Source organism: Sus scrofa, chromosome 8, assembly GCF_054392235.1.
Source record: "Sus scrofa isolate SSC_HxYL_T2T_F1_AM1 chromosome 8, Sscrofa_HxYL_maternal_Yorkshire_Landrace_v2.0, whole genome shotgun sequence".
Lineage (NCBI taxonomy): Eukaryota > Metazoa > Chordata > Mammalia > Artiodactyla > Suidae > Sus > Sus scrofa.
In genome coordinates, this window is record NC_139390.1 from 31,942,356 (window position 1) to 31,968,132 (window position 25,777).

Here is a 25,777-nt window from a genome sequence, read left to right on the forward strand (position 1 = left end):
TTCCTCTTGGAACAGGGTCCTGAATTAGGGACAAAGACCCTGGCTGTTTTTTCCTCTTTTTTCACTCATTGGGAGTCAACAGCCAGGGTAATTCACTAAAACATGCACATCCACACAAACCCAAAACCCACACGAAAAGCCGTACTTTATTTTCTCCCCAATCTTTTTTTTTTTTTTTTTTTTTTTTTTGCCATTTTCTAGGGCCGCTTCCTACAGCATATGGAGGTTCCCAGGCTAGGGGTCTAATTGGAGCTGTAGCCGCTCGCCTACACCAGAACCACAGCAACGCGGGATCCGAGCCACGTCTGTGACCTACACCACAGCTCATGGTAACGCCGGATCTTTAACCCACTGAGCAAGGCCAGGGATCGAACCCGCAACCTCATGGTTCCCAGTCAGATTCGTTAACCACTGAGCCATGACGGGAACTCCCTGCCTAATCGTTAACACAGCTGCACGTCTTTGGGTGAACTTGAGCTCCCACCATAACAATCAAACAGAGAATCTGAGAAACCCACCAAACACATGCTTGCAAGGTCATGGGAAGGACCACGTACACGAGGGGAAGGACAGTCCGGAGATTATGAACTTGGTCTCTGAAGCCAGACTGCCTGGGTTCACGTCTCAGCCCTGCCGTGTACCAGCTGTGGAACTGAGGGTGGTCACCTAAGATTCTGCACCTCAGCGTCAACTCACGTTAGGAGAAATAAGAACACAGCTCATAGGGACGGTGGTAGCAGGATGTGGTGTTTGCTATGGCTTTTCCCGAGGTGCTGGATGAGCCTGAAAGACAGAAACTGAGCTCACTGGCAATGGCCCCAAGCCACCTTGCTATATATGTGCCCTGCACACATGTACTCAATGCTCAACAACATTAGCTGTCCCTGCCATCAATTTCAACTTCAAATACATTAAGAAATGTCTGCAAGGCAACCTCACGACTGTACCAGCACTGAGTTCTCAGGCAACAGCCCCAAGAGATGGAGGCCTGGCAAGAGTTGGCAGTTTTTGGAGAGTCAGCTTCAGCAGCCCCAGGTCCTGATCAGCTGGCTCTTCCGGGAGGCCCCGGCCCCACTGGAGGAAGGTACTGCTGCTGCTTCTGTCTGAGGCTGTTCAGCCCTGTGGCCATCCGGCCACGGCCCAGGACTCTCCACCCAGACCTCAGGGGCCAGGATCACGCACTTGCCGGCCTGGCACCCTCAGGACACCCAGCGCCACCACCACTGCCACCTGCTGCCCATCATCTCACCTGATGGGCGAAGAGAAAGTCTGCGTGGCCTCTGTTGGCCCTGCCAGGCGTCTGCCCACCACAGGGCGCAGCTGCCAACAGTTGGATAACAATGCAGCTCCTTTCAACAGAGCCTTTCAAAACCCCGGGGCTCGCATGGCTGCCAATTCCTCGACTGCTCATTCAGGGAAGTGTAGTGACCAGAAGTGAATAAGGGAGAGGGAGCCGTGGTGCTGCCAGAAACACAGCCCTCTGCGCGGGCCGTGTTGGCAAAGAAAGCAAGGAAAACAGTTTTAGAAGCAGAAGCGCTGCCCTCTGGGTCGCGAGACACATGAGAATCGAAGGCCTGGGGCTTGGTGTCCACGTGGCGGTGAGTGTCCCGCTGCTCGGTGGGAAGCCACGCTGGGCCAGGGCCGGGAGCCCAGCTTGACACGGTTCTTCCCAGACCAGCTACATGACCCTGCCTCCCGTGCTCCTTCCACCTCACTCTCCTGTGAGCATCAACCTAAAAGCCGCGTGCGAGAGGATGGAAGGCATTCTGCCGGGGCTTGGTGAGGTCGCTCTGGCTCTGCGCCTTGGTTTCCCGATTTAGCTGTGTTGATAGTCCTGCCCTTCACTAAGGGCATCTCTGCTAAGTGACTGAGACGTGGGAATGTCATCTGTCACAGACTGTCCATCTCACAGATGGCAGCGACAAAGCTCCCGCCCTAGGTGCTCTCTGCAGTGGGACCCTGACACATTCTCATCATGGGTCTGGGCTGTGAGTGCTCAGATCCGCAGAACTGGATGGGAGTGATGCGGGCCCATGCCCAACAGCCCTGCCTCACCCGGTAGCTTCAGCTTCCTGCTTCCTGGAAGCCAGACAGCGGTGAGAAGCACACCTCTCTACATGTGGAGAGGCCCTGGAGGATGAGATGCCACCTGAAGAGGGAACCCGGAGCCACCAGGCACGTGAGTGAGGAAGCCATCTTGAAAGTGGTCCTCTAGTCCCATCAGCCTCCGGACGCCCCCTTGTGGATCAGAGAGGAAATGCACCACTGAACCTGTCCCTGATTCCTGAACCCACAAAATTTATTTAATGAGCAAAATAAACGGCTGTTTTAAGCTACCAAGCTTTAGCATAGTATGCTACACATGTGCATAGGAATAGATAACAGAAACAATGTCATCTGCAGTACTGGACAAACACGGGTGGGCCTAATCTTAATAGATCTGCTCCTAAAAGCATTTGTTGAAAATGAACATAAAATTACACAATTTTCTTTTTGTCTTTTTAGGGTATACCCACAGCATATGGAGGTTCCCAGGCTATGGGTCCAATCAGAGTTGTAGCCACCAGCCTACACCACGGCCACAGCAATGTGGGATCCAAGGCGCATCTTCGACCTACTCCACAGCTCATGGCAATGCTGGATTCATAACCCACTGAGTGAGGCCAGGGATCGAACCCTCATCCTCATGGATACTAGTTGGGTTCGTTAACCGCTGAGCCATGACAGGAACTCCTAAAATTATTTTTTAATCTTCTACACTTACATTTACATTTTTTTGGGAGAGACTCTCTAAATCCTGCTGCAATACAAGTACACTCGTTAGCTTAGGCATTATCTCCTGGAAAACCATAGACGCACCCTTTACTCCCCAGCCAGGGTAGATGTCCCTGATGCAACATCCATTCATAATGTGATAGATCAGCCCTTTGCACAATGCACTGAATTTACCTGTTTGTTGTTTGCACCTTGAAGGCAGGGGATATATCTATTCCTCTTTGTAACAGAAGAGTCGTAATGGCTAATGTGTAACGTATAACAGGGATGGTTCTAAGTACTTGATGTACATTTCACATTTATACCAACTCACCTAATGTTTGTAGTCGTCCTGTGAGGTTAGGTATTATTATTATTATTATTATTCCCACTCTACAGATGAGGAAACTGAGGTGCAAAGAGGCTATGCCCAAGGTGGCCCAGCTAAGTGAGCAGCAGACTCTGGCTTTGAACTCAAGTCAGTCTGGGCCCAGAGTCCATACTCTTAGTCATTATAACACATAACTTCTCCTTTAACATTACGCATCCAGTAAATGTTTTTGACTCAATTAACGCATCAACAACAGAAATCAAATCTAAACTCACACAGATCAGGATTTCTGAAAGAAAAAAAAACTTGTGCCACATGAACAAACATCAATTCTAAGAACTACAGGCACATTATATCCCACATAAACGCTAAATAATGATAATGAATTTGCTACACAGACCGGAAATAAATCTGCAAGAGCTACCCTTCCTGTTTATCTATTAGTGTTAATCTCATCAGTAGCCACTAATGCAATTACTTCAGGAAAATCTATGCTAATAGGAATCAATGAAGGACACAGATAAATTAAGTTTACAGATGAATATTAGAATCTCATGTTCATTCACCATTCATTTCAGAACGTTCCTCTACCAAACCTACACATCGGCTGATTTGTAACATCTCTGCTCCCCACCCCCAACCCCCTTTTTTTTTCCATCTGGGGCAACTTATAACAAAAGACGAAGGAGACAAGCAAAGCTTTTACAAAAACTAGTGCTTGGGTAAAAATTCCCAGAGTCTCTGTAACTGGATGCAAGTGCCTGTAACAGAACTGGGAGGTGCTGTGGAGAAAGACTATCTCTACTTCGCTGTAGAGGATGCGTGAAAACCACCCCCAACTTCAAACTTTTCCCTGTTGCTATGCAACATGCTGTGTATAGACCACCAGCATCAGCAGCGCCTACAGGGCTTAACAGAACCTCAGTACCTTGTCCAGCCCCAGACAACTGAATGTGAATTTGCCAATGTGGGCAGGAAAGTGGGAAAGTAACACAAAGGATTGGACCACGCGAGTTTGGGGGACGGTGCAAAGGAAGCGGTAGTGTGTGTGTGGGGGTCTGTCCTCAAGCAGTGCCACTCCAGCCCCCTCACCCTGCCGACTTCCAACATCCCATCTACTCCACCTCAAACACTTAGGTAGCCACTGGCCATGAAGTGACTGCTGGGGGCAGGGCACCATGCTATCTGAGACCTCAGAGTCAAATGCAGTTAAGTTTGAGTCTCAGTTCCAACAGTTACTGGCTGTGTGATAAAACGAATTACTCAACCCATGCCAAGTACCAGTTTTTTTATCTGCAATATGGGGGCAATCACCACGGTGCCTTGTGTTTGCAGGAAAACCAAGCTGAAGTGCCTTGCACAGCGCTGGGCACATGCACAGTGTGTGTCTGTGAAAGGGCGCCAGGTCCCTCTCTCCAGCCCTGGCTCCAACTACTCTTTCTTTCTTGCTCCAGATTTAGAGGCAGATCAGACTGAACTATTTCACCTTCAGACGCCACAGATGAGGACTGCTACATTTCATTTCAGATCTGAAGATGCGTCAAATCCAGGAGTGACTTTTGAGACGGTAACACATTCATCTTCCAGTCAAGGAAACAAAAGCCCAGAGAATTGAATACTTGGGAAAATATAATTTTCCTTAGTCTGTTCCTTTGCTGTGGATTCCAAAGAACAGTGTTTTTTTTTTTTGTCTTTTTGCTATTTCTTTGGGCCGCTCCCGTGGCATATGGAGGTTCCCAGGCTAGGGGTCGAATCGGAGCTGTAGCCACTGGCCTACGCCAGAGTCACAGCAACACGGGATCCGAGCCGCATCTGCAACCTACACCACAGCTCACGGCAATGCCGGATCGTTAACCCACTGAGCAGGGGCAGGGACCGAACCCGCAACCTCATGGTTCCTAGTCAGATTCGTTAACCACTGCGCCACGACGGGAACTCCCAGAACGGTGTTCTAAAAGGAGTTCTACTTACTTCTTCTCACAAATGTCCTGAAAATGGGCTGTTAAACTCAGAGAACAGAGTAGGATGGGGAGGTCAGAGGTCAGGAGCCCCCCCCCCCCCTTTGAAGGCCATTTCCACCACTAATTATGTGACCCTGGGATAGTTATGTCCCCAAATTTTCTGAGATTCACTTGCTCACCTATAAAGGAAGCCCAGCACATCTTCTTTAATGTCACTTCTAGCTATAAGCAATTCAATGATTCCAAATGAAATGCCTATTTCTTTAAAGATGTAATTTTCAATATTGTCCACAGGGTGGCAGAACACCTCCTTTACAGAAGTCCGGACACCGTGACACAAAGGAAAAAACCCTAAGGAATTAGTACGTATTTTTCAAAGCATTAAGTTTTCTAGAGTTTAATGATAACTGGGTTTTATTTTAGTGTTGATCATTATAATAAAGTAATTGGTTACATGCTATGGTAAAAGGGAAGTTTTAAAAGGGCTAAATTAGGATTATAAAGTATGACAGTAGGATAAACCCAGGGGGCAGGCTGCAAAATTATGGGAATTTAGAAGTTGCAAGCTACCAGACCACCTAGACACGACAAGAAGTTGCCTGCTTGACAAATGAAGCACAAGAGGCCAAATCTACAAAAGGTTTGGATATACAGACATTTAAAAAACATTTTCGCATGGAAAAGCGACACAAAATAAAGAGAAAAAATAAAAAAATTTAAGATTATGATAACAAAGTTTTTTTTTCTTTTCTTTTTAGGGCCGCACCCGCGGCATATGGAGGTTCCCAAGCTAGGGATCTAATCAGAGCTACAGCTGCCGGCCACAGCCACAGCCACAGCCACAGCAACACCAGATCCGAGCTGCGTCTGCGACCTACACTGCAGCTCACAGCAATGGTGGATCCTTAACCCACTGAGAGGGGCCAGGGATTGAACCTGCATCCTCATGGATACTAGTTGGGTTTGTTACCACTGAGCCACAACAGGAACTCTGTGAAATTATTTTTTTAAGAGTTCAGAACATGCAATGCCAGGATCACAGATTAGGTCCTGGAACAGAAAAAGGACAATTGAGAAAAAATTGGGATTTATTTGGTTAATAATATAGTAACAACATTAATTTCTTAGTTTGGATAACTGTCCATGATTATGAACATCTTATTATTAGGGCATGAAGGTGAAGGGTAGATGGGAACTCAATCTTCCTGACTTTTCTGTAAATCTATAATTATTTTTAAAAGTTAAAGAGCTCATAATTATACACAAACTCATACGATATTGTATCAACTAAAAATACATTTATTGTATAAAAAATTAGGCTCAAAAAACATCATCAGAGTTATATAAATCCTTTACTCTTGGTGGGGAGGGCAGGTATGAGTTTGGTTTGAGGAAGAGTTCATTTATGTTGCTACTTAGATGTTTCCCTGAACAACTGATTATCAGGATGCTCAGATTCAATGGTTGGAGAGGATTCCAAAGTATCCACATCCTGATGAAAGTCTAAAAATGACTTTTATTTTTTCAGCGTGTAAGTTTCATTTAGAGAGTAAGGAAGACATTTTCTATAATAATCTTTTCAGTAATCATTCCTCAGGGACTATATTTAGAATTCCAGTGCATATGAAATTAAATATTTTTTCTCTAAAGAAAGGATACTTTCTGCCTGTCTTAGGGGCACTCAGTTCCCAGGACCTTGGCAAACTGAAAGGATGGAAAGGATTAATGAAAGGTGACCTTTATTTTATTTTTGCTTTTTTAGGGCAGCAACCATGGCATATGGAGGTTCCCAGGCTAGGGGTGTAATCGGAGCCACAGCCACATCAACACTGGGTCCGAGCCGTCTGCAACCTACACTATAGTTCAGGGCAACCTGGATCCTTGACCCATTGAGTGAGGCCAGGGGTCGAACCCGCAACCTCATGGTTCCTAGTTGGGTTCGTTTCTGCTGCTCTATGACAGGAACTCCCAAAAGTGACCTTTATATACATTCAAGTCTATCTAATGCTTGAAGTTGGGGAATCTAGTTAGACCATACCCTTTCTTCCCCTGCAGGCACCCCAAAGAGCATTAAACAAACAGAGGCAGAGTGACAAAGGGGCAAACGGTAGAGACCAGAGGGTGGTGGCAACAGGGAATCCTCCAAAGTGGCCTCATCAAAGTCAGCTCGCAACCAACACAGCCTTGTTCCAAATTTGTAAAAGATAATTTCACTTTGTGCAGTTGGAATTTGAAACCGTTATGATTCTGAAGGATCAACTTAGGCTTCCCTGCAGGGTTTCCTTTGGCCCGTTTCCAGCAGGGGGTGGACAGACTCTGCATCCAGAGCAGCAGCGAGACGCGTCAGTTTTCGCAAAGGGGCGCCATCTACTCGGGGCGCTGTACATGCACCCCCAACCAGCAGCCCCTCGGGTGAGCGCCACCCCAGCACACACACCCGCCTCCTGGCTTCCTCCTGGTCCCGCCCAACTCTTACCCTAAGCCTGGCTGAAATTATACCACTGAGGGAGGGTCTGTAAAAACCTGCAGCCCATTCATTCCACTTCCAGAGTCTAGAGTTCATCTCTCTGCCTCAAGCAGAACCCGTCCACGTCCATGGTGTCATCCTCCTCCCCCAATTTACTTTCACTTTTGCAGTGAGTAAAGCTACACTCCAACTGCCGGAACCTCAATTTTTATCTATACTTACTGGGTATTGCTGGGGACACTATCACAGTATTTGAGGCTGTGGCCCCTCAGTGCACCCTTCCTCTGGAGGGTGCGGCGGAAGTGCGCTCTGCCGCCAAACGGCCTGGATTCAGATCCTGACCTACTACTTAACTAGCTGTTAAACTTTCTGTGCCTCAGTTTCCTCATCTGCAAAATGGAGATAATGATACTCAGCCTTCTGAATTTGAGGGAGGACAGCAATGGAGTCTTTAGGACTGTGCCTGACAAGTTAGCACTCAATATTCAATCTTACAATTAATTACTTTTACACTAGAGCCCTATGAAAACAATTATATTCCACAATATTATTCACTTTGGCCTTAAGCACAGAGTGAAACCCTTTTCCCCTCCCGACAGGTTTGGAGTCCTCCAGAGTGACAGTGACGTTCAGAATTCAAGGCGGGGCAGGGGGAGTTAGAAGCAGGTAGAGTTCGGAGAAGTCCTTTCAAGATTCTGAGATGCCCTCACAGGAATTCATGCCATTCGTGGTAAAAATCCTCAACATAAATAATCACTAGAGGAGCTTCCGCTACGGCGCAACAGGATTGGTGACGTCTTGGGAGTGCTGGGATGCAGGTTTGATCCCCGGCCGGCTCAGTGGGTTAAGGATCCAGCATTGCCACCACTGCAGCTTAAGTCCCCTAGCCTGGAAACTCCATATGCCTCAGGGTGGCCAAAGAGTAATAATAATAATTACTAGGAGCCACAAAAATGAACCCAAAAGTCAATTTTTGTAACTGTGCCAAGAGTCCTATGTTCTGAAGGGCCATGTTTATTCCTGCTCCCGAGTCTAATCTATTCTACCTCCGTCTCCTGCCTCAGCACAGATGCGCTGATTATTCCCTTACATTTTCTGTGCTTTTAAGGAAAGCGTTTGTTCTTATAAGTCTCCTCAGATCTTTTATGGAACAAAGTAGGATATAGAATAAATAATACAAGACACATACTTTTTTGTTTGGAACTAAGTACAACTTCAGTAACTATGAGAAAGCTGAACCTCCTTATTAACACGAACAAATTCCTAAGAGGGGCTGGAATAGACAGGCAGGCAACAGAAGGGTGGCAGATCAAGAATTCAGTGAGCATGGGAGTTCCCATTGTGGCTCAGTGGTTAACGAATCCGACGAGGAACCATGAAGTTGTGGGTTCGATTCCTGGCCTCGATCATTGGGTTAAGGATCTGGCATTGCCACGAGCTGTGGTGTAGGTCGCAGACGCAGCTCAGATCCTGCGTTGCTGTGGCTGTGGCGTAGACCTGCGGCTACAACTGTGATCAGACCCCTTGCCCGGGAACCTCCATATGCCACAGAAGCGGCCCTAGAAAAGGCGAAAAGGCAAAAAGACAAAAAAAAAAAAAAAAAAAAAGAATTCAGTGAGCAATACGAGTGAGAGGAAAAAAAAAAGAGACAGCGCTGTCTTAGGTGAGGGGCCTCCCATTCCCGTTACCAATTCCTTCTCAGATCCAGGCATCACCCTCCAGCCCTCTCTGGTCAATTTCACACTTGGTGTAATTTACAGACATCAATGGCCCAGCCCTTACTGGTGGAGAGACAGTGCTGCCTCTCGCTCCTCCTCCTCCAGGCTTTGCCGATAGCCCTTGTAAAACACCTGGTAGCAAGGCAAATTATTCAGAGCCCGCCTCCCTGTTTTACTGCATCCCTTCCCCTCCTTGCCATCCAATTTATCTTTAAAGGCCAGCGTGTCAGCCCAAGAACTCGTTCAGAACACGGCTGGCTCCGAAGCAGCCTTCACCCGATCACCTGTGCTTACTAGAATGAAGCTGAGAAATGTGGTCCACACTGTCGTCATCCTTCTCCAATTTGCAACTGGGGAAGGGGCAATGGTGATTTCATCAGCGAGCCTGGCGATTCTTACAGAACCAGTGGCCATAAGGCAGCATCCAGACCGGGAGCCAAGGTTTTGAACCTGCACGGTGTTCCAGACCTATCAACTGGTGCAGCAACCTCTATGCTGTTTCATTCACAAAGACCTGCTCTGGGAGGCTGAAAAAATCTAGGTCCAGCAACATCATTTGTAAATGAAAATGAAATATGCAAAATGAAAATGCAGGGCCCCCTCCTGTTCAAAATGTAGGGGGGGGAACGCTGTAAAAAGTATTCAGACAGGAAGCTTTTTCCCCTCTGTGTTTCTCTCTCTCCACTCCTTTTTTTTTTTTTTTTTTTTTTTTTTTGGTATTTAAAGTCATGTTCCCTTGGGATTGAGGATGTCTCGTGGGAGAATACACACCTTCCCAGGCTGCCCACCCCCACAGACCACCAGCAGCTGGACCGAGGCACCATGGCCCGGCCAGAGGTGGAGAAACAGCCAGGAATCCCCCTTTCCCATGGACCCGCCACCGCAGCCCGCAGCAATCGGGTGACTGCCCAGTGTATTGCAACACCTGTCCCAGGACGTGTTAGCTACCTGGACTGGGAGTGGCTGGGCCCCCGAGTCACCCACTGACCCACGGTTGTGCTGTTCACCCCAAGCCAGGCAGGCCACTGCTTTGCCCCTTCCTGAGACAGCATGGAGTCTGGGTGCCTGGCACCCTCTCTTCTTAGGCTCACACCTAGGCCCCTACAGGGGTGGAGGCAGGGATGGGAAGACTGGCAGGGCTTGAGGTGCCAGCGAGCAGGGGAATGGGCAGCTGAGAAACACGTGGGAGGGAAGGTGGCAGGACTGGGCACGAGCCAAGGCTCCAACTGCCGGGGGCACGCCATCGCCCCACAGGACCTCGCTTCCAGAACACAAAGATCAACGCATTAAGAACGTCAAGAGAGCAACTGCACAGCAAAACACGGGGCCCCGAGTCTCAGCACAGGGCCCTGGCCAACTGTTCTGGCTGCATACCCGTCATGCTGGTCCTGCGGGACCCCCACCAGAAGTCCAGAGCAAAAGTTCACCCTCACTTTCCACCATAAAACAGGCCCGTGTTTATGACGGGGACAGCGAGGAGCTGTCACTGCACAGGTGTGAGGCTGCCCTGGAGGAGGTGGCTGTGAGGGGTCTGTGGCACCTGTTCAACCCCTGCCCCTCCTGGCACTGCAAGGCAGAGCCCGGCTTATCTTCAAAGGCTTCCGAAGCCCACCTGTTTGAACCATAATTTTAACGTAGCACATTGTACAAAGAGCTGATGTGAGATACAGGCAGAGCCGGTACGATCACAGAAAACCCCTCAAACCTGACCTGGTGGAGGGATTTACGTCAAGTGTTGGGGAGATTAGGAAAGAGATAGGACTGGGAGATAATTCCTTATGAAGTGGCTTGGAGTTGACAGTTTGTAAAAACTGGGCCATTATCCAAAGTCAACACTTTGGTGCACAAACAAAACCGGGTCGCTGAAAGCACATTTCGTACAAACCTTGGCTTCTGGGTCACTGTTGATGCTACAAGAATCATCATCATCAGCATGTGGGGCATTTCTAGAAAGAAAAACAGAAAACTGCACTTAGAATCCGACTGCACACTCTAGCTGCACAAAGCCCTATGTTAGGGCGGCACGAGCTCTACCTGAGTTTCAAGGATGCGTAGCGCAGTGTGGCTCCTTCAAATTCCTTTAAACTGGGGTCCGGGTTGACTGTGGCTGCATGCAAATCCTAGAGGAAAAGAGATCGATCGCTGTTAATGCAGAAAGGGGGAGGGACCATTACATGGCCTCAAACAGCAAAGGGAGCAAAGTCCTCCCCGCTCAAGGCAGAGTGTGTGTGTGAGCTTAGGCAGAAAAAGGCATGCATGCGCTGCTGATGCTGGCTGGGGCAAGTGCCGGTTCTTACAAGACAGCGGAACCTGGGGCCATCAGCCTGAAGTCATTCACAATGAGAGACATCAAAAAAGACGACATGTGTGAGCCCCACAGCCCTGGCCAGAAGCCCCATGGCTCGGTCCCTGCAGAATGCATGATATTCACAAGGAAGATGCAGCCACAGCCATGCAAAGAGGACAAATGAGCTCAAATCTGACAATATACTTGCCTTCCAAATGTCACTATTAATCTTTCCCCCATTCAGAACAGCAAAATCACTCCATGGCTGTTTCTAGACATGTAATTATTCACATAGGAAAAAGCACATTGATTTAAAAAAAAAAAAAAGAAAGAAAAGGAAAAGGAAAAAAAAAAAAAGAAAGAAACACACACACACAAGACACTGTTGTTAGCATTGATATTCACAGGATGGGTTAGGGAACAAATTCACTCTCAGAGCAACATGTGAGCTCACGCTCCTAGAGCTAGACTGTCACCTGAGGACTAGGCCAGGAGAAAAGAGAGGGGCTTTTATTACTTACCCAAACAAGGGACAAGGGGCTGAATGTTACTACCAGACAGTGAGGTTACTTTCTCAGTGTGCTCTTAAAAGCACACGATATGCGACAAAAGTATTAAATGCCCAGTGCACCTAATTCCAAAGGAACCCTTCTTCCCATTAACCAAACAACTGTTTTTTGGAGGTGGAGGTGGAATTAGGAAGGATGCTTGTCAATGCACTGGTTGGAAACGGGGGCATGTCCACAGCTGAGGGTATAAAAGCTGGGGGCCAAATTATTTCCACTTTTCACTTGAAAGAAAAAAGGACAATGAAGGAGAAAGAGGGTAAGGAATCCAGCCTGACCGCATCATCTTGGTGAGATTTCACCCAGACAATCGAATGTAAATTCCTCTTTTTCATAAAAAGCTTGGCTCTCTTCCAACCAAGTCTCTTCACAAATTAATATTCAATCACGAAATGCTTTTCTAAACATAGTTTTAGAGCAAAGTGCAAAGCCTTGCCTTGTTGGGAAACCTCTTACAACAGATTTTTTTTTTTTTTTTTGGCTGCACCCATGGCATGTAGAAGTTCCCAGGCCCGGGATGGAACCCACAAAACAGCAGCGACCCAAGCTGCTGCAGTGACAACATGGGATCTTTAACCTGCTGTGCCACAAAGGAACTCCTTAGACTGTTGAATCGAAACAACTCTTTCCTTCTGTTCACCTCGGACAAGATGGAAATGCTTTTTTTTTTCCTTTCTACTATACTGATGGAACATTCAAATCTTTTTCATGTGACATTTCAAAAAATAAATGATACTAATAAAACACCTGAGCATATCCTTATGAATTTGTTCCACCGTTCTGTCAGACAAATATCTTCTCCTGGATAATAAATCAACAAGGGACACTTTTCCATGAAGAAAGTTTTTCAACTAAAATTCTTTCTTTGGAAATGAGACAGTAGTACCGATCTGTTATGCTGCGCACAACTAATACAGTTGTTAAAGCCACTCAAAACAGAAGAAGCTAAGTTCAAATGTCCCAGGTGTTGAAAATGCATTTGTTTGGCCCTGTGGGACTCTCTGAGAGCAGTCATTGCAAATTTGGATTCATTATCATGACTGCACAGTGGGTGTCATTGCTGTTTTGCTTTTGGAAGTAAGCATCATCCAAGCTGCAGTTTTGCAAAATAAAACAGAACCTAGACCACTTAGACTACACACAGTATTGTTTTTTTTTTTAATCTCTTTCATTGAGCACAAGAGCCGGAATGCTGTCGTCCTTCACCCGTTTCCTCACTCCATCTCCAAAAGAAGTGTACACTTTTCACTAAGGAGAAAATTAACATTGCAGGAGAATCTTAATCTGTTAATTGAGGGGACCTGTGAATCACCTGGAATTGGGGCGGGGTTTTGGGCAGGTGTGTCTTTCTGGGGAGATGGATCCCTAACTTTTCTCCTATTTTCAGAAGGACCAGTGAGCAAAAAAGTTTCAGAGTCAGCATTGTAGGAAGATTAATAAACACTCCTGATAAGGTCCTGAAACATTAAGTACAAAATAAAATTTTAAGCTAAAGTTTCTTTTTTAAAAAAGAAAACAAGACTACTTGGCCCCAAATTGTTATCACCATTTACGTGTGAGCAATATTTGGTTCTCACTTAGGTTGAACCTTGAAAATGTAATCAGATAATGAATTAGAAAGACTCAAGATGATGGTGTTCTTATGAAGAAATACTTAAAAAGTGTATGTGTTTGATAAAAGGAATCTGAGATCAGGAATTATACTCAAAAGACACTGGGTTTAGGATTATAGAGAGTGGACGAAAAAAGCCTTTTTAAAGGCCTTTGGCATTTAATTCAACACTTCTCTGGACACGTGTGTTTAAATTTTTCTAAGCATTTACTCTTTGAACATAGGGATCCCTGTGAAGTACAGGGATTATAGCTCTGAGATCGTATGAATGGCGCTCTCAGGCCACACAGACATGAGGCAGCTTGCAAACTTCCAACAACCACCTTTTACAGATTGAAGTAGACAAGGGTCCTATACAGCGATTCTGCCAAACCTTAAAATAACATGAATATTCCTAAAGAAACTCTTCAGCCTCAAACTTGAACAATGGAAACTAACATTATATGCCACAACCAGGCCAAAGACCTTTTTTTTAAACCTCTTATTTTTAAAATTTTCATTTACATCAAAGATGAGAAATTTGCTCCTCCACATAAGTGACTATAATTTTTCATTTTTAAAATCAAGGCCAATGAGGACAAAAACAATTTGTTTCACATTAGACGAACAATATATTATATACATCTTTTTTTTTTTTTTTTTTTTTTTTTTTTTTGCTTTTTAGGGCTGCACCCATGGCACATGGAGGTTCCCAGGGCAGGGGTCAAATGCAACGGCTGGATCTAAGCTTCATCTGCGACCTACACCACAGCTCACAGCAACACCAGATCCTTAACCCACTGAGCAAGGCCAGGGATCGAACCCACAGCTTCGTGGTTCCTAGTCGAGTTCGTTTCCCCTGTGCCATAATGGGAACTCCTATTTTTTTTAATTAAGAGGAAAGAATATGACACTTTAACTAGTAACAAAAAAAAGAAAGAAAAGAAATTAACAGAGATACTTTGGTTCTACGGAAAATCTGGGAGTGAGTGATGAAAGAAGAGAAGAGACAAAGAGGAAGACAATGAAAGAGGAGAGTCAGGCGGAGCAACAGGCCCCGGGAAAGACAGACACGAAGACAGAGATAAAGGGCAGTAAAGAAAGGACAGAGACCATCCTCCGGGACCAACAATCTCCCAAGTGATCAACTTGCAGGCAATGCAGCTAAAGCCTTGCACAGCTGAGGGAGGCAGGTGGCAGATTATAGCTGGGGACACACTCTCCTTCCTGCTGCTTGTCTTGACCTTGCCTAGGCTGCAGTACCCCTTATCCTGAACATTGTTGGGGACACTCAGGGCTGGGAGAGCCCTGGAGCCCTTGCTCCTCAGAGACAGAGGGGGCTGCCGCAGCACCTGGAGCATGGCACCCGCCAGGACCCTCATGACCACCCAGCATAGGCTCGGCGAGGGCAGACCCCCTAAGGGAACCTGACTGTGCAGCCTGGACACCTGAGAGTGTTCAGCTTCCTTATTTCTCCTCTGGGATCTTAGAAAGTAAGTCCATAAATCGAACAAAAATGATACATGGGCCTTCTGCTGGAACAAAGCCAATGCCAGAGTTGATCCGTTGACAATGTCAACACCATGTTCTCGAGGATGGGGTCTGAGGGGATGAGAAAGACCCCATGAGGTGCTAAGAATGTCTCTAAGAAGTGGCATCGAAACGCAAGAGTGGAGAATGGAACCTGATGACAGCTGGGTGGACAGGACAACTCATGAACATTCAGCCGCGGTGTCAATGGAAGCCGTGATCCCATCGCCTCCGCGTGCTCCTGGGGGGGGCTGCTGGAAGCTCGGGTTCAAATCCTGCCTCTGCTCTGTGAACACAGAGGGCTAAGAAGAGTGTGGACAGAATGAGGTCAAGAATGTGAGCCCTCAGCCCAGGGACCGGTGCCCGAAGACGCCCAGGAAGTGCCAGGGTCCTCATCCTCTCACTTTTCCCACAGCAAAAACAACAAGGGCATTTCTAAGAATAAAAAGTTTCAGGGCCTATGGACCAGAAAGGGTTATGAATTATCCTTCTTAATCCTCTTTGGTCAAGACCTGAGCCTTGGTACGTGTGGCCGTGATGATAAACAGCAGAGCACCTGGAGTTCTGGAATCCCACGGAATAGGCCAGCCCATGCTAACGAACACTGTTCCATACATGTGCTTGTAGTTTCTCCTTCTTTAAAAACCGCTTTCTGTGTTTTGTTGGATGCAACACTATCAGAAGAAGAGAGTTATGGTCTATCTTGCAAACACAATCCGGAGACGTTAAAAAAACAATCTAACTTGGAGTTCCCATCGTGACACAGTGGTTAATGAATCTGACTAGGAACCATGAGGTTGCGGGTTCAGTCCCTGGCCTTGCTCAGTGGGTTAAGGATCCAGTGTTGCCGTGAGCTGTGGTGTAGGTTACAGACGCGGCTCGGATCCTGCATGGCTGTGGCTGTGGTGTACGCCAGCGGCTACAGCTCTGATTTGACCCCTAGCCTGGGAACCTCCATATTCCGCAGGTGAGGCCCTAGAAAAAAGGCAAAAAGACCAAAAAAAAAAAAAAAAAAAAAAAAAAAGAACAATCTAACTAGAAGACAGATTGACAAATGCTTGTGCAATTCGTCCCTGTGCAGCGGCACACTTCAGAAACTATAAACCAGAGGAGAGTCAGCAGACCTGGGCTCTCGTGCTGGCTCTGCTGCTACAGCACATCAACCAACAGCTCCTGCGGCTGTGAAACTGTTTCCGTCTTCATTCAGCAAACATTTAATGAATTTCGCCACATACCCGGCACTGTGCCAGGGCTGGGGACCCATGCTGAGGGGGACAGGTCCCAGCCCCCTGGGAAGGAGACTGACACGCCACAAGTAAGAGTACTGCAAAGAGACTCTATGGAATAAAGAGTCAAGGGCTTTCCAAAGAGACGGGTGAGAACAGTAATTCCCAAGAGATGCTAGGATGAGGCCAAAGAATTTAAAAGGAAGTAATGTATGAACTAAAAACAGGGAGACTGGATTCACTAGAAGACCAGCTCTTGTACTTACTCATCATAGAATCATCTGGACGGCTTATAATAAAGATGCTCCCCCTTAGAGAGTCTAGCTCAGTGGCCTAAGGTAAGACCAAGGAATCGGCATGTTCTACAAGCCCCAGAGGTCGTCCTGGCCACAGTCCTTGGCTCAAAGGCTGAGAGATATTGCTGTGGCATTCGCTAGGCCCTTCTCGAAGGTTCTTGCCAGCTCCAAAATGTCAGGATTACTTGATCGGGTCAACAAGATCAGTAATATGATCACAGACTGGCCTGTTCTAATGCTACAGGTTCTCATGCAATAGGTTTTGTCCCACCTGGGGAGTCAGTGCTCAGCCCTCCCAGTCTCCAGAAGCAACGCAGCAAGAACCGAGACCAAGAAGCAATCAGGGACCCGACAAACAATTTGACCCTCCCTCGCTCTGGGTCCACTTTCTCCTCCACACTCCATTCTTAAGGTACTTGGCAACACCTTCAGTGGGAAAGAGCCTAAGTCAGATGGGCTTACGGGCTGACAGGTATTCATCAAAATATTTCACATCGCTCCAATGCAACATCTAAGTAATTTGGACCAAACTGATGGATTTGCAGGGAGATCATCTTGGGCCAAATTTCAGCAGAAAATGCTTCCCGGTCAGTTTATAAACTTTCAAAAAAACTGCTGGCGTATGCACGGGAAATACGATGTGTCGTGCTTAACGCTCCCCCCAGTGAACTTTGTTTTTTTTTCGTTTGTATGTCCCCCCGCCCAGTGAACTTTGGAATGTGAAATGTAAAATTTTCAAACTGTAAGGAAGCCTTCGGTCCTAAACTTTCATGATGCTTCGTCAACAGATTTGGCACCGACTCATTTGATTTTTTTTCTTTAAAGCCAGCTCAGGAAAAAGCTGTACAAAATTCACGTTTCTAACATGACATGTTACAAGTTTCTCCTTGCCCTTAACATTTTGCTTTCTCTCATGTTCCCAAATGAGGTGAAGTAGAGTCTATTTAGGGATCAAAGGAATGGCATTGGGAATAATCATTTCTCTTCAACTGTTGTTAGCCCCTGAGACAATGCGATCAAGAGAGGTTGTTTTCTAGAACAACGCTGCCCTCCCCTGGGGTGAGAGGAAGAGATGTGAGGCTCTCCAAGCCCCCTATACACACAGAGTGAAGCCTGGGATAGGAGTGGGGGTCCATTCAGGCCTCCATTCAAGTTCACTTCCACCAGGCAGCAGCAGGTGTGTGATGCTGAGCCAGCTCCCTCACCTCTCTGTGTGCACTGCAAAGGGTAAGAGGGAGAGCCAGCTACACGCATACAGACGGATGCAGAGGGTTCCGTGAGGAGGAAGGAGATAAGGCAGGAAGGTGGTGCTGTAAACACTTGATCACCCTTAGTGCTTCTGCTTTAATGGCCCTGCCAGCATCTGCACAACCTGAGAACGTGGCAGGCAGGGCAGGTCTTCCACCACCCCGCCTCCCGAATTCCCCTTTCTCTCCTCTCTACTTATCTGTCCATCCCTCTGCCCCTGTGAATTTAATGTATTGCCATTTAAATCTGTTCAGTTCTTTGACTAAGTGAAGGCCTTATGCACGGGGGGGCGGGGGGGGATGTGTACGAAGCAAATAACTAACAGGCTGATCTGAAGAAGCCACTAGTCTATGAGTGCTGGCTGTGAGTCTCTCTGTTTTTTTTTTTTTTTTTTCTTTTTTGTCTTTTTGTCTTTTCTAGGGCCGCGCCCACAGCACATGGAGTTTCCCAGGCTAGGGGTCGAATCGGAGCTGTAGCCACTGGCCTACACCACAGCCACAGCAACACGGGATCTGAGCCGCGTCTGTGACCTACACCACAGCTCAAGGCAACACCAGATCCTTAACCCACTGAGCAAGGCCGGGGATCGAACCCGCAACCTCATGGTTCCTAGTTGGATTCGTTAACCACTGAGCCACAACGGGAACTCCAAGTCTCTCTCTCCGAAACTCCAAATGCGATACACCTGTTAACAAGTTTCTTGGAGGGATAAGGCTCCGTCCACCACGATGGCCTGGTTGGCAACATGAGAGAAGAATGGAAACCACACAGCAAGGTGGAAATTGACACAGCACTGGCAGAGCACAGGAGCTGGAGCTGGAGAACTGGACGCCTGCCCCTGATGCCACCTGCATGGTCACTTGACCCACTGGGCTTCAGTTATCTCTTCTCCCAGAGACGGGCAAGGAAATAAGCCCAGGATGCTGTTTCCTTTTCAAGACAGGAAGGGTGATAACAGCGGCAAATACGTGGAGTAGCTTTGGAATAAGAGATGCCATTCAAATTCCTTCCCCGTCCTCAAAGTAAAAGAAAATGAGTTGTGTAAAGAACAAAAAGACTGTGGTCAGAAAGAGGCAGAAATGCCTGTGTGTCAGGGATCAAGCCTCTTTTTTCCAAAAATGCCATTACTTAACTGCGACTTTTTCAACTGTAATTCTCATGAAGATTTTGTATCAGGATTCACAGAGGTTCACTGCAGGAATCCATGTACTAATAAATACCGCGATGGAATTTTTTAATGCCTCAATTCTTTGTTTAAACATCAGATTTCTTCCTCAGGGATAGCACAAATTTATGCTGCTCATTATTTCTAAAATAATGTCACTTCTGCTAAATAAACAGACCCTTTTTTTTTTGTTAGAAATTAAGCATTTAAGGACTCTCAAGAGTTATTCTTGCAGACACTCTCTTTGTGCAATCATATGAGCCCAAGGATATTAATAAGATGTGCAGTAATTATAACACGTCTGGCCAGGAGACATTCTTCCGTGTGTAAATATTTTATGGAACCAGCACCGTGCAGTGGCACCTAAAGAGTAAAGCACTGCCTCAGTCAGCCCTAGGGAACCTTAACCACTTCTCATTAATCAGCCTCTCTCACTCTCTGTACCTGAAATGGTGTTTCAAGAAACCAAAAGCCATTAAGAAATGAAAATATCTCTGAAAGATGGTATTAACACTACTGACCAAGAGGAAGCGTTTTGGAGGTTTCCAATGCAACATGCATGATAATCAGAAAGCTTACCTTGATGACCTGTTGGGGCAGAAGCAGTGAGTCGAGAGAGAAACCACAAGTTACATCCACTCTACTAAGCCATTAAAAAGACGCTTCATTTTACCTCGTTCTCTGGGGTGGGAGATGGCGTTACAGAACTAAGGGACCCTTTCCTAGAACCCTGAAGATCTGCTGGGATGGAGACAGGGCGTTCCCACTGAGTCGTCCCTGTGGGTATGTGCCAATAGTAGGTCCCAGCGATGTCATTGATTCTCTTCCAGCCCGGCGGCAAATCTGGATCGGTCTGAAAGGAGTGATCACTCCATACATCTGCTGGAAAATGGAAAAAAAGAGAGAGGGTCTTATTAAAAGAGGAAACAATTACAGTCTTCCCATTTCGGTACCAACAGTCAGGCGAATTTCATAGGCAGATGCGTCCAGGGCTCAGATGAGCACTGAAGCCATCCTAGGAACACAAAGTAATTAAGCGGAAAGAAACGTGGAAAGAACTGGTAGGTGGATGCTTGAGAATATGGATATAAGGACCCATGATCGAGCTGTCTGAAGCTCCAAGAACCCTATGAACCAGCTAAAGCTCCTTTAGTCAGAGTCAACTACCCAAGCAAAACTGGCGAGGTTACACACAAATCTGTGTTCCTCTGCAAGCTAGTAAGATTTACTGGTTGGGATCATTTACCATTCCCAGTAATGAATTCAACTCTAATTTAACTGCTTGCTATAAACGAGTACTAGAATTAGAACTTTCATTTGCTTTAAGAACTCTTTCCACTTGATTATAAACATCTACAAAGTAGCATGTCTTCCGTAATACTCCAGAATTCTAAGCTGCACACCCAAGACATCCAAGGAGGACAGACTGAAAAATCTTTGGAATTTTAAGAAGGGACTAGACTGACTCTAATACAGGCCAGTAATGTAAACACATGAAGGATGGTAGGTACGGAGTGCAATAGAGAATGGTGGGGACTGTGGCTAACTGGTAAGGAAGTGCAAAGTTCAAAGGCTTCTGAATTCAAATAATTTTTTAAGCACTGTGAGTTGTGGCGGGGGGGCAAATAAAATATATCTACAGGGCAATTTCAGCCATCTCTGGCTGACAGCAATATTTTATTAGTTCACTGCAGAACTATTAGCTTTTTTTAAAACAATCTCATTTTTGGCCTTCTTTGAGCTGAATATGAACAGGTTAACGTGCTAGAGAAGGAGTTCCCACTGTGGTGCAGTGGGTTAAGAATCTGACTGCAGTAGCTCAGGTAGCAGTGGAGGCGCAGGTTCAATCCCCAGCTCAGTGTAGTGGGTTAAAGGATCCCACAGTTGCTGCAGCTATGGTGTATCCCACAGTTGCTGCAGCTGTGGTGTAGGTCACAGCTGCGGCTCAGATTCAGTCCTTGGCCAGGGAACTTCTATGTGCCATGGCTTGGCCATACAGAAAAATAAAAAATAAAAATAAATAAATCAAGTGCTAGAGAAGAAAGGAGAGAGAAGCGGAAGTCCAGGGAGAAATCCATGGGGTTGGCATCACGGAGGAATCCCAGGCAGCAGCGAACATACACAGGAAGAAACACTTAACAAACGTGGGCTCCACATCTGGGATCACCTGATGCTAAGGATCACGCCTTTTCCTATGTGGTCACTCACATGAGGCCAGAGCCATTACAGCAAGTCAAATGAGAAAGCAAGCAGGCCATGGACTGCGCAAATGTCACTGCATCATGGGGGGGCAGGCATCACTAAGGCTGCTACTGCGCAACAAGAAAGAGAGAAACCAAACAAGGGAGCGGATTAAGACTGCAGACACAGATGTGCATTCAGGCAGCTGTCTGGCATCCCAGCATTCACTTTTCTCATTTAAATCTGCCAGAGGCAAAACTAACTGCCACTTGTCTCAGATTATGATGGAAATTTCCCCTCCCCCCACAGGAAATGAAGCATGATTAAATAATTTCAAGTTACCCAAATCTTTCAGAAACAATGCGGAACAAATGTGTATACACTCCTTGGTCCTGTCTCCTTTTTTTTTTCTGTCTTTGTCTTTTTACGGCAGCACCAGCAGCACATGGAGGTTCCCAGGCTAGGGGTCCAATCAGAGCTGCAGCCGCCAGCCTATGCCACAGCCACAGCAACGAGGGATCTGAGCCACATCTGCGACCTATACCACAGTTCACAGCAACGCCAGATCCTTAACACACTAAGCGAGGCCAGGGATTGAACCTGAGTCCTCATGGATGCTAGCTAGCCAGATTCATTTCCGCTGAGCCACGATGGGAACTCCAAGGTCCTGGATCCTTTTTATGGGGTAGGAGGGTTGTTTCTGCTCTTATGTAATTTTCAATATTTCAAGTGGGATGGGAAAATACACTGGTCTCAGAATTAAGCTGGAAAACACCCTTTGAAGTGTGGTCCCTTGTCCAATCCTAGTGACTCAGACAACAAGTTCAAAATAGAAACTACAATGACAGAAAGAAATTGTTAGTCAACATTTCTGTGGTGTTTAAGATCTGAGGGCCTGAATTTACGCATTTACCCTCATTGTCTCTATGGCTGGAACGTGGGCATATATGAGGAATAGCTCCACACCACCAATAAGAACAGTCTTATCAAACCAAGGACAGAGACCAAGGTCAGCAGCCCTCAGGTCTGCCTGTATGAAGTGTTGAGAGGGGCCGTGGGCTGCAAGGCAGCAATTGGGCTGTTCGGTCTTCAACCAGAATGTATTGGGCTTATATTCTGAATTTCTGCCAAGATTTGGTTGGAATAAAAATGAAAAGGGGACTTATTCCATGGCTAAAACTTGATGAAGATGGAAGCTGGGCACGGCTGCAATATTATTAACAAATAATTGTATGTGGTATTATTATTGTCTGCAAAGGATTCAGAATCATTTATACACATATCACCCTACATGGTTGTAAGGAATACATAAGCTTTGTGAGGGCAAGCACACATCATCGCTCTCAGGTTCACCATCACACCCCCAACACCTAGCCTGGCAGGTGTTCAAGGACAGAGAGTTGGATGAATGGTGGATAGACGGTCAATGGATGGATGGGAGGACAGATGGGTAGGTGGAAAAAAGGAATAGAGGAAGGAAGAATGAATAAAGAAGGAAAGAGAAATGAATGAACAAATGAAGGCCTAAGTGATGGGAACTGAACTTGGTACTCAGCAAAAGAGGAGTTCTGAAGAAACAAATTCTGGGCAATGTCATAAACAGAGCAATGTCACAAAGGCTCAGAAATAGTAGCTTCTAGTTAGGAGCAACGTCTACCTCCTTGATGGCGTATGTGGATGTTCTTACGGACAAAAAGAAATACGTATGATACTGGAGAGAGTCTTGGGCTAGAGTTGAGATTTCAATTCTTTTTTTTTAGTGACAGGTTTCAAGGGAACAGTAAGACATATACCTCTTGGGGTGTCTCCATGCCATTTCGCCTCATTTTGTTTAATCTTCATAGCTCCAATTTGCTTTCATTTCCTACATAATACTATGTACACATTTAAATAAGCACCTTGGACCTTATTCAACAGGTCAGTGGTTTTCAAACCTTATCAAACTGGGAGAGATACAGCGAGGTGGAATTCCAGGTCTGCCCAGAGCCTTCTGCTGTAGCAGCACCATTTTTACTGGTTTTAAATATCAGTCTTGTATATATGATTTTCCTTGAAAATAAGAATCCGCTGAATGCTCGCATCAATCCTACTAGAAGCCAGGGGGTGGGGATGGGGTGGGGAGAATAAGAGCTAGCCAGGACAAAACTCTGGGCCTTTTAAGGCTAAAACCCAAGCTCTCCTTAAGCTGCCATGAGGTTCTCAGGAGTCAGTAACACCAGCACCGTTAACAAGAGCAAAAGTGCCAGGATGCTGATGGGGACCATGGGCTGAATTACCCAGCTCCTTTACTGCAGGAGCTCCTGGAGTGTCCACCGCTGCCCTATGAAGGCCACACTATTGTTATCCCATTTCTGAGGCTCAGAGAGGACAGCAGTTTGGTTTAAAGCCCTGTGTGTGTGTGTGTGTGTGTGTGTGTGTGTGTAAAACCATGTCCCTGTGTAGAAACAGATGTTACTTTTTCAGAGACCTGAGAAAAATCAGTTACAGTCAGCTTGGGGGAGTTCAAAGGTGAAGACACAGGGATGGAAACGAAAGAACACAATGGCTTCAAGTCTGAGGCCATGAGACCGGCCAGCTGACCTGAACAAGGTTTAAGGAACTGAGGGCACCCAGGTCCACCCTGGACGCTGGCCCTGAGCCCTGTCTGGGTGTATCGGTGAAAGGACGCTTCTGAGGTAGGCTCTGCATGGGGCCCTCCCTTCAGTAACTCCCTCCCCAATTCTGCACCCAGTAAACCCAGGCAGCCATAGCGTGTGGTCCCAAGATCTGTCACCCCTCCCAGCAGAAGCCTGAGGATCAGATTCCACCCCCAGGCACAGAGCAGAGACTAGGATCCCAGCTCGGCCTCCCCCTTCCTTCCCTACAAGGCCTCACACCTAAGAAGCCTCAGGGTCTCCTGTCATCACTGCATCTTGCTGAAGGCACCCTCTTCTAGGAGAGGAGGGAACACGACACAGTTCATCAGCAGGAAGAAAAAGCTAGAGTTGGGTATCCTTTCTAAGTGGCTCTGGGGCCCACGTCGCTGTTTGCAGTTTTGGTCCAGAAGCAGAGCCTGGAAGTCAGTATAAAAATAGCAAGGCTGAGAGCCCCTGAAAGTCCCTCCTGTGCTGGGAGCCTCTTGGGCCAAGAGCACTACTTGGCCGAGGAACAATTAGTCCATCCGTGAGCAGCAAGGCCCGCCCCCTCCAGCCGCCTGGGGCGCCGGTGCTGGCCAGGCCCCACCCCTGCGACTGGCTCTGCGCCCCCTTGGGCTCTGCGTGAGGCACGCCTGCCTCTAATGACGCTCTGCCCTGGACTCACTGGCAGGAACCACCGAAGGGTCAAATGAAAACAAATTAGCATCTAGCAGCAGCTGGAAATTTCCCCTCCGACTCCGGAGGCCACAGGCAGGAGGGGTGGGTGAACTGGGATTCTAAATTTGACAACGTCTGTGGTGCAGGGCGCGGAAGGGCTCCCTTCGGTCCTCTGAATGGCACCTTCTCCCTTCCTGACATTTGTGTGCCCAGTGCATTCAGTGTGTACGGCAGGGGGTGAGGACGATGAGGGCGGGGAGGACACACATAAAGCCACTCAACAAATACTTCCTGGTTACTCTGGGCCAGGCGTTGCTCCAGGGCTGGGGGTGCAGGGGCCATCAGACGCAGCCCTGACCTGAGATAGCAGTGGTTTTCAAGCGTCGCGGTCAGAGGGAACCTGCTAGAACACAGATTGCTGGGTGCCACCTGGCCGCCCGCCTCTCTCCAACTTCTGACTCAGTTGTTCTGGGGTGGGGCCAGGGAATTTGCATTTCTAACAGTTCCCAGGTTTCAGGCTGCTGGTTTAAGGAACACTTTTTTTTTTTTTTTGGCCACGCCCACAGCATACAGAAGTTCCCGGGGCCAGGGATGGAACCCACACCACGGCAGTGACAGGGCCAAATTCTTAACCCGCTGAGCCACAGGCAACTCTGGGAGCACACTTTTAAGACCCAGTGGTCTAGGGAAACAGAAGGTAATCATTCCTTTCCACCAAACTTCATCTAACTGCCTCCACAGAAGAGAAGTTGGAAATTACATTCAATCATTCATTCATTCTTTCGCATCGAGAGCCTCCTATAAACGCCAAGCACTGTTCTGGAAGCTGAGAACACAGTCATGAATAAAAGAGGCAATTTTGGTCGTGGGATCACTTGCGTCTGGGGGATAGGGTGGGCAATTTGGACAGGAGGGTCTGAGAAAGCAACAGTGTCACCCTAGACTAGAAGGCGGCAGCTTTGGAAGAGACAAGAGAACAGCGTTCCTGGAAGAGCAAACAGGAAGTGCAAAGGCCAAGTGGCAGGAAAGAGCCTGTCCTGTCATGACAACTGAAAGTCACCGGAATGAGTGGTGAGTGGTCTAGGATAAGATTTAAGGCCATAAGGGCTGAGGATTCATCCTCTATGCAAAGGAAAACTCTTGAAGCTCTGTGTGGTCTGTGT

General features: G+C 47.0%; 1 protein-coding gene across 50 annotated transcripts in view; it reads right to left on the reverse strand.

The window, feature by feature from the left end:
* Positions 1-25,777, reverse strand: part of APBB2 (amyloid beta precursor protein binding family B member 2) — a 380,374-nt gene that overhangs the window by 97,848 nt on the left and 256,749 nt on the right. For 16 of the 50 annotated variants that reach the window (XM_084971881.1, XM_084971858.1, XM_084971874.1 and 13 more), the window contains 4 exons: positions 19,814-20,022; positions 11,727-11,789; positions 11,266-11,351; positions 11,117-11,177 (listed from right to left, as the gene is read on the reverse strand). In XM_084971881.1, coding sequence (XP_084828007.1) covers positions 11,117-11,177; positions 11,266-11,351; positions 11,727-11,789; positions 19,814-20,022 — 419 coding nt within the window. The remainder of the gene's footprint in view (positions 1-11,116; positions 11,178-11,265; positions 11,352-11,726; positions 11,790-19,813; positions 20,023-25,777) is intronic. The other 34 variants (XM_084971863.1, XM_084971878.1, XM_084971855.1 and 31 more) reach the window with 3 other exon arrangements.